The 7,847-nt window shown below is 34.5% G+C and overlaps 2 protein-coding genes across 2 annotated transcripts; one reads left to right on the top strand and one right to left on the bottom strand.

Annotated features, from left to right (window-relative positions):
* Positions 1-1,393: 1,393 nt before the first annotated feature.
* On the top strand, positions 1,394-4,761 carry LOC125875894 (growth-regulating factor 9-like). Its single transcript, XM_049556959.1, has 4 exons — positions 1,394-1,685; positions 1,810-2,097; positions 3,056-3,646; positions 4,129-4,761. Exons 1-4 carry the CDS (start codon positions 1,643-1,645, stop codon positions 4,467-4,469), a joined length of 1,263 nt encoding a protein of 420 aa, XP_049412916.1. The 5' UTR covers positions 1,394-1,642; the 3' UTR covers positions 4,470-4,761.
* Positions 4,762-5,702: 941 nt separating this feature from the next.
* LOC125860007 (dormancy-associated protein 2-like) lies at positions 5,703-6,143 on the bottom strand. The gene has a single exon (XM_049539928.1). It carries the CDS (start codon positions 6,141-6,143, stop codon positions 5,703-5,705), a length of 441 nt encoding a protein of 146 aa, XP_049395885.1.
* Between the last annotated feature and the right edge of the window lie 1,704 nt (positions 6,144-7,847).

Below are 7,847 nucleotides of genomic sequence, written 5' to 3'. Positions count from 1 at the left end.
CACTTTCATACTTAATTGAATATTCTATCACTATTTTGATGTTCATGTAAAAAAATATGTAAAACAACACAAACAACAACTATAGAAAGTGTTTTTGTAAAAGATAAAAATTTGGTGTAGAATTTGAATTATTAAAAGTTCCCAAATAATGAGATTTGGCCCAAATACTAGTTTTTTTTAGTATTTAGAAATTTGAGTTATTTGCCAAATAATGACAAATTATATGAACAAACACTATTTGCTAATTTTTTTCTCCAGATTTTATTTGGGAAATCTATGACCAAACGTAGAAGAAGAAGAAAGCCCAATAGAGTACTCAAGAGTGATATAGAACCATCAAAGAATGTGTTGTAATAATGAAACTGTTTCTTTCTTTATCAAATGTCTTGTTAAAAAGTACTTTTTTGATAAATAAAAATTTATTAAATTAATCGTGTTTCAATATGAATAAAGAAAAAAAAGAAAAGAAGAAGAGTGATACAAGGGAGAAAGGTAGTGGTAATTAACCATAGAGTAAAGAGATAAAAAGGTGGGTAAGTGATGGTAGTAGATATCACGAAATTCTTCTGAAGGTTGTTTGTCTGATGGAGTCTGCTATTTGGCTTTAATGCTGTAAGAAAACTGACCAAATGTCAGAACAAATTCTGACCACTTACTTTAATTACTTACATGTTCATATTCACAGACAAAAGCTAGTACTCCCTCCGTCTCTATTTACTTGTCCATATTTTCTTTTTTAGTTGTCCCTATTTAGTTGTCCATTTTGACAAATCAAGAAAGGACAACAAATTTTTTCCTATTATACCCTTATTTACACTTCTTGAAAATTGTAAAAGTGTATGTTGTTTCCCTCCAATTTATTTCACTTGAATTCAAATAAGTGGTTGTAATTTTGAAGTGAAAAGTTGTCATAAGGGTAAAATTGTAACTTCACTGTGCTAATCATTGTTGCCTTAATCTGTGTGTCATTTCTAAAGTGGACAACTAAAAAGGGACGGAGGGAGTAGGAAAAATGAAATGGCAGCTGACACTTCCATCCCACTAATCACTGTGACCTAACTTCTTTTGTTTTCTTCATTGCTTCACTGCCGTGTTCTTCTTCAATTATATTCCTTACTCTCTTTTTTTTTTTTTTTTTGTCTTTTTAATAGTACTAATCTCTAAATTACATATTTTTTTTTTTTTGCTATATTAGTAAGTATTCCTTCACTTTTTATAGCTACTTTGTTACTATTGAACTTATTTGAACGAATTTATAACTTATGACTTATTTCAAACAAGACTCATATGTGGTGTGTGAGTCAACATGTCCTATAACAGAAAATGAGGAATTAATTTTTTTTTTTGGGTATAGTTTTGAAATATTTAATTAATCTTATATAATATAAATTTTAAAATTTACTCAAATTAATTCTGAATAAGTGATACATATCATATAAATTGAATAAAGGAAGTAGCTTTTTTGTTTTCTTCTCTCTTACTGTGCTCATCAGTTTTTGCTGTGATGCATCTTTGGCAAGTGTCAGCAATATCAGCTGTAGTCTCAGAAGCTGAACCACTCTCTCATTTCTGTATAGTAAATTCTGGGTTGGTTTAGTTGCAGGTTTTGCTTTTTCCTTTTCCTTCCATGTGAAGTCAAGAAATGCAGCTTCATCTATTCTCTGCCACCCCTCTTTCTCTCTCAGGTCTTTACCCTTCTTCTCTCTGTTTATTGTTACCTTCATATGTTTATATTTATGTGTGTCAAAGATTGGATTTTTTTTATGTGGGGTTTGTGTTACTGATGAAATTATGCTTATTTTGATGAAGGAAAAGGAAAAGAGGATGAAATAAAGAAGAAAGAAGGGTCACCACCTTGCATAGAGCTGTCTTTAGGCTATGGAAGTTCAAGCCATGTTGTTGAGGAAGATGAAAAAGATTCCAAATCCTCTAACTCTCTGTTCACAGCAGCTCAGTTTCAAGAACTTCAACTCCAAGCTGTGATTTTTAAGTATTTAGTTTCTGGTCTTCCAGTTCCTTTTCATCTGTTTTTCATCATTTGGAATAGTGTTTCAAGCTCCTTGGGTGACGGGGGAATCTACAAACTATATCCTACCTGTAAAGTTCCTATTCTTTGGCTTTAATTTGCCTTTTTTAAGTTTTGTGTTTGTTGAATTCCATCAAGAACAATTGCAAAATATTCAAGAATGTGTTTTTTTTTTTTGCTTGAACTTTTGGAAAATTGTTGGATGATTCTCCTTTTGTATTCAGTAGGTCTAATAGGGGGAAGTGGAACTGTGGTGTTTGTTTCTGGATACTTTTAACTTTTTTTTTTTTGAATAACAGAGTTGAAAAGTCTATTGATAAGAATGCTAAGATCTCAAGAACATTGAACTGACTTTATGCTATTGGAAATGAGTTTTTTGGTTTCTGAAACTTGGTACATTGGATGAAGTTCAGTTGCTGGAAAAGATTTGCTTTTGTTTTTCTTTGAGTTGATATTCTGACTCTGTTATGCTTTTGGATTCTGTTCTTTTTCGAATTTTGGCTCTTTTCGTTTACCTTGATATGATAATATTCTGAAGTCTACAATGCTTTTTGATTCTCTTGTTAGATTGACTCTACTGTTTTATTTCCTATACTGTGAGATGCATATTTTTGGTGGTCATTATGCATTTAAGTGTTGCTTTATGATAAAACATTTGCCCTGTATTTGATTAGATTGGTCCTTGGACAATCATGTTCATTCGTTCCGCCATCTTTCCTCGGAACAGTGCGAGCGTTATTTATTATGGTCATTCCTACTATATGAGTCTATGAGCTCTAAATTTTAGAAACTCAGTAGCCTATAGGCTTACTTGTGCTTTTATCATCTAAAAGTCTTTACATCATACTTGGTTTGATGTGGGGAATGCATATCTGGTGCTGAATAGTCTTTGATAGGTAAGGGATAGAGTAAGTGTTTAATCCATGTTGTACTCATTTGCACAATGAAGAGCTTGGCTATGTGAATACTTAGGTTCTTTGAAGCATGTTGTAATACTTTAATGTTTAATAATATGGCTTCTGGTTGCAGTGGGGAGATTTGATTATACGAGCATGACGGATCCTGAACCAGGAAGGTGTAGAAGAACTGATGGGAAGAAATGGAGGTGCAAAAGGGATGTGATTCCAGGTCAGAAGTACTGTGGGCAGCATGTGCATCGAGGTCGACGTTCAAGAAAGCCTGTGGAATCTTCTGAACATGATATGAGATCAGATGATACAAATATCATTTCCAAGATAACTAAACTGTATGCCAGTTCCGATGACCCTGGCAGCAAATGTGCTCCTGCAAGTAGTAAAACATCCTGTTTGTCTTCTACTAGCAGAAGTAACCAATACAACGGCATCGAGGACTCATCTGTTAAACTAAGATTCATCAATTCTGGCAACGGCAGTGAGAAGCAAGACAACTACATGATTTGCAATAGAAAGGACATCACAACGTCCGTAAGAACCCCATCTTTCATTTCTGGTGACAATGCTGATAGTAAGAACATTGATTTCAATCGTATTAGTCCCAGCAAAACCAACCAAAAACAGAATTGCGGAGAAGCTAGGAAGCATGGTGCTTTGGTTCCAATTTTTGGTCTATCTACAAAGAGTGACCTGCAACACTCTATAGGTAAACCACCGATTCCAATATGTTATATTCAAGGAACTTCTTTCCGTCTTCATTTTACCTTGTCTTTCATCGGTTTAAGAACTGTAAAAGTAGCATGCCTTTCCAGGAAAATTATCTTGCAGTGGATTATTTAAAAATTCTTCTGAGCAGTGCCTCATAGTGGGTGCTTCATGAAACTATTAGATGAATCAGGATTGTATGGTCTCCTTTTATTAATTTGCTTGGGTTTGTGCAATACTAAATAATTTCTTGCCTCATATTTGATAGTAATCGATAACGTTTTTTATTTTAGTCCTCTGCATTGGCTAGATTTTGTTAGGTAGGCTTTTAACCTGATGATCTATTTGTAGTTTTTAAATTCCTTCTGCATAAAGCTGTGACAGTGGAAGGAGAAGTTAGTTTCTTTTATTAGCTCAGCAACCTTGATGATTGTTGAGAATAGTTCATGCTTAACGGTTAAACCTTTTTTTGTTGTAACACAGGCTCAGAAGCTGACCAACAGAGGTGCCGAAGATCAGATGGAAAGAAATGGAGATGCAGCAAGACTGTTGTTCCTTGTCAAAAGTACTGTGAGACTCACATGCACAGGGGAGCCAACAGAAAAAGGGTAGCCTCTGTTTCGGTTGTTGTTCCACCTTCTAAACCTCCTTCATACAGGTTTTGCCCACCCGAAAATGATGATACTCGAAGAAACTTGAACACCAGTCTCTCCATTTACACAATCCCAGGGCGCCAAAACATTACAGATGATGATTCTAACAGTAACAGTATTAGTGATGCCACCACTATCACCGATGAAATACCAGCATTTGTGTCGCATTAGTAGATAATCGTGGAAACTTTGTGTTGTTGGTGTTCTTTTTGGGAAGATGTGTGAACTTAGAGAGTACTTGAGAAGTGTCCATCAAGATGATTTTGTGGCCGTGTACAAGTCCTTAGCTAGTTTGTAAATCTTTTAGGATTGAAAATTCTGTTTTGTAATAGGTTTGATGAGATGATAGACATGTACTTTTTCCTACTGTATCTCTGGGCTAATTGATGACTATTTTTGTTACAAGAAAGTGCTTGCTAAATGATTTTAAACAAAAAAAAGTTGAAAGGAATCAGAGTCTACCTTGTTTGGATGGTTGTTACTCGTTGTATTGTATTGTATTGTATTCAATTGTTAGCTTAAATACAATTATTTGTTTTGATTGTTACTTAGATTCTATTGTATCGTATCACCTAAATTCATTGTTAGGTAATGATGAGAAGACCATTTTATGTAATGACTGATTTTGTGTGATCGCGTCGTTATCTTAATATTTTCTTCTTATTTTGTTTTTATATTATTTCATTATCAGATTTCATCTTTTATCATACCTTTCATAGTAACTCTACCTCGTACCCAATTTTTTTTTGTAGGTTTATCATTCAAATTCTAAACGTGTGACATTATGTAACGACAGAGAACCTTACTTTTCTTGTAAGTTTATCATTCAAATTATGGACTTGTGACATTATGTAACGACGGAAAACCCTACTTTTCTTATAGTTTTATCCTTCAAATTATGAAGTGTGACATTATATAACGATGAAGAAGGATACAATCTATTCAAACATTATATTCATTAAAATAATACAATATGATACAATAAAACACAATACAATATATTATAAAACAATACATAACAACCATCCAAACAATAAAGCCATCAGTATATTGGTTTTGAATTTTATCTCCTTCTAAGTCCTCCCATTAATATGTTTTGTTACTGATAATTGCTTTGCAGGTGATCATGTGGATGCTTATGGCAGGGAATTAGGAATAGAGAGAAGAAAGTATTTTAATTTTGCACTATAATTAACAACACTGTATATATCTTCAACTAATTAAGATTTATTGGAATTGTATAGATGAAAAATAAAACAAACTAAACCCATGCATGCCTTGTAAAAAAAAAAAAAAAAGTTGAAGACATGGATAATCCTGAATGAAAAAAATACTAGTCCTATATTTCCTAACGAATATTTAAAATTAATTTGATGCTAATTTCCTCCACAACCACCTCACGCCTCAATGATGATGACCACCGTGATAGTGGTGACCGCCACCTCCATCTCCGTAACCGCCACCTCCATCTCCACAACCGCCACCTCCACCTCCGTGATGGTGGTGGTTGCCTCCGTGATGATGACGGTGGCCTTCTCCTCCTCCTGATCCTCCGGCAGTAGTAGGGTAATAAGTACTATCGAGAGTAGTCCTTCCTAAATTAAACAGATCATAATCGTCTTTCTTCTCTATGTTCACCTCTTTTTTGAGATGGTGACCGCCACCTCCACCTCTACCTCCACCTCCGTGATGGTGGTGGTTGCCTCTACGTTTGCATTCTCCTCCTCCGGCAGTAGTAGGGTAATAAGTGGTAGTATTGAGAGTAGTCGTTCCTAACTTAAACAGATCATAATCGTCTTTCTTCTCTTTTGTGAGGCAACACTTTTTGCTAAAACACAATCCCATGACAATTAATATAAGGTACGTACAATGAAGAATTAGTAATTGTACTGTGATCTAAAAGACAAGTAGAAAAAGTGGCTTATGATATTATGAAAAATCTTATAGAATGACAAAGATTATATAGAGCAAACTAAGGTCCGAAATCTAGTAATCTTGGGATTATATTATTATCCCACTTAATGTTGGGTTGGGTTTAATTTTAAATTTTAATTCTTACCATAATTAGTCACAACTCACGAGACTATGGTCAATTTGGGGGCGTCCTAAAGTAATTAAGGCCCTCCAAATATTGAAGGCTACAAAAATATGTAGTACGGTAGTATTTAGGAAAATTATGTAATTATACGATTTAAAATAACAAAATCTTTAAAAATTTCTACTATTTAGATTACGGTAAAGGGCTAAATATATCTTTGTATGTACTGTAGGAAATAATTTAAATATACCCTAGTTACATTTTGGGGCAAAATATACCCCTCCCGTTATACTTTCGGGCTAAATATACCCCTCTCATTATATTTTAGGGCTAAATATACCCTTCACTTATATTTTCGGGCTAAATATACCTTATGACTAACAAAGGACACATGAGCAACTAGAATTAAAAATAATTAGTCAATTTAAAATAAATCAAATTATAACCCTCCCCGCCTCAATAATTTAACCCGGCCTAATCTATAACATTGAAGTTGAAGTTTAAGTTACAGAGAGAATGGAGAAAATGAACCAAGGCCTGTGTGAATAGAAAGGTCCTCAACATGTGCTGTTTATAAGGCAATTACAAGTACATAACTCTTTAAATTATATTTAAAATAATATCATTATCACCCTCCCTCAATCTGAAGTGGAGGAACAAACATGAAGATTGTCCCGAAACTCCTTGAATTTTGTAACAGAGACACCTTTCGTAAAAACATCTGCAGGCTATTGTGAGGTGGGAACATGAGAAACCGTAAGGTCACCTTGGGCAATCTTTTCGCGAATAAAATGATAGTCCAAAGCAACATGTTTCGATCTTGAGTGAAAAACTGGATTATGTGCAAGATGGATGGCGCTAATATTATCACATTTGGCAATAATAGGAGTGGGAAAATAAATACCCAAGTCACGTAAAAGAAATTATATTCATATAGCATCGCCAGTGGCAACAACCAGAGCACGATATTCAGCTTCAGTGCTTGAGCGCGCAACAGTTGGTTATTTCTTTGTAGACCAATATATCAAATTACTCCCAAGGAAAATGCAAAATCCAGAGATAGAGTGACGAGTTGATGTACATCCCGTCCAGTCCGAGTCTGAGAATAGAGTTAAAGAGGTGGAAGTATTTTTGTTCAGCTGTAACCCATAAGCAAGAGTGCCTTTAAAATGGCGGAATATTCGCTTAACGGCTTGAAGATGAATAAGAAGAGGTTGATGCAAAAATTAGGAAGCCATATTCACAATATATTGTGTATCCGGTCGTGTGAATGATAAATATTGAAGACTGCCGACCATCTTACGATACAGAGAAGGATCATCAAGAAGTTGGGTGTCCACAGAATGTCAATCAAGCTTACTATAAAGAGGAGTTTGGACAGGCTTAACTTCAGCCAAATAAAATCGATGCAAAAGATCCGATATATATTTCCGTTGCAGGAGAGGAGCCCCAATAGTATTGTGAACTATCTCCACACCTAAAAACTAATGAACGAAACCAAGATCTTTCAT

Source organism: Solanum stenotomum, chromosome 1 (assembly GCF_019186545.1).
Source record: "Solanum stenotomum isolate F172 chromosome 1, ASM1918654v1, whole genome shotgun sequence".
In the NCBI taxonomy this organism is placed as follows: domain Eukaryota; kingdom Viridiplantae; phylum Streptophyta; class Magnoliopsida; order Solanales; family Solanaceae; genus Solanum; species Solanum stenotomum.
The sequence above is the reverse complement of the archived record's forward strand: the minus strand, read 5'-3'. Positions and strand labels throughout refer to the sequence as shown.

Bases quoted from the DNA above. Each gene is read 5' to 3' on its own strand.
- LOC125860007 (XM_049539928.1), bottom strand. From the start codon at position 6,143: ATGGGATTGTGTTTTAGCAAAAAGTGTTGCCTCACAAAAGAGAAGAAA.
- LOC125875894 (XM_049556959.1), top strand. From the start codon at position 1,643: ATGCAGCTTCATCTATTCTCTGCCACCCCTCTTTCTCTCTCAG. The intron at 1,686-1,809 runs GTCTTTACCCTT...ATTTTGATGAAG, and splicing joins CACCCCTCTTTCTCTCTCAG to GAAAAGGAAAAGAGGATGAA. The intron at 3,647-4,128 runs GTAAACCACCGA...GTTGTAACACAG, and splicing joins TGACCTGCAACACTCTATAG to GCTCAGAAGCTGACCAACAG.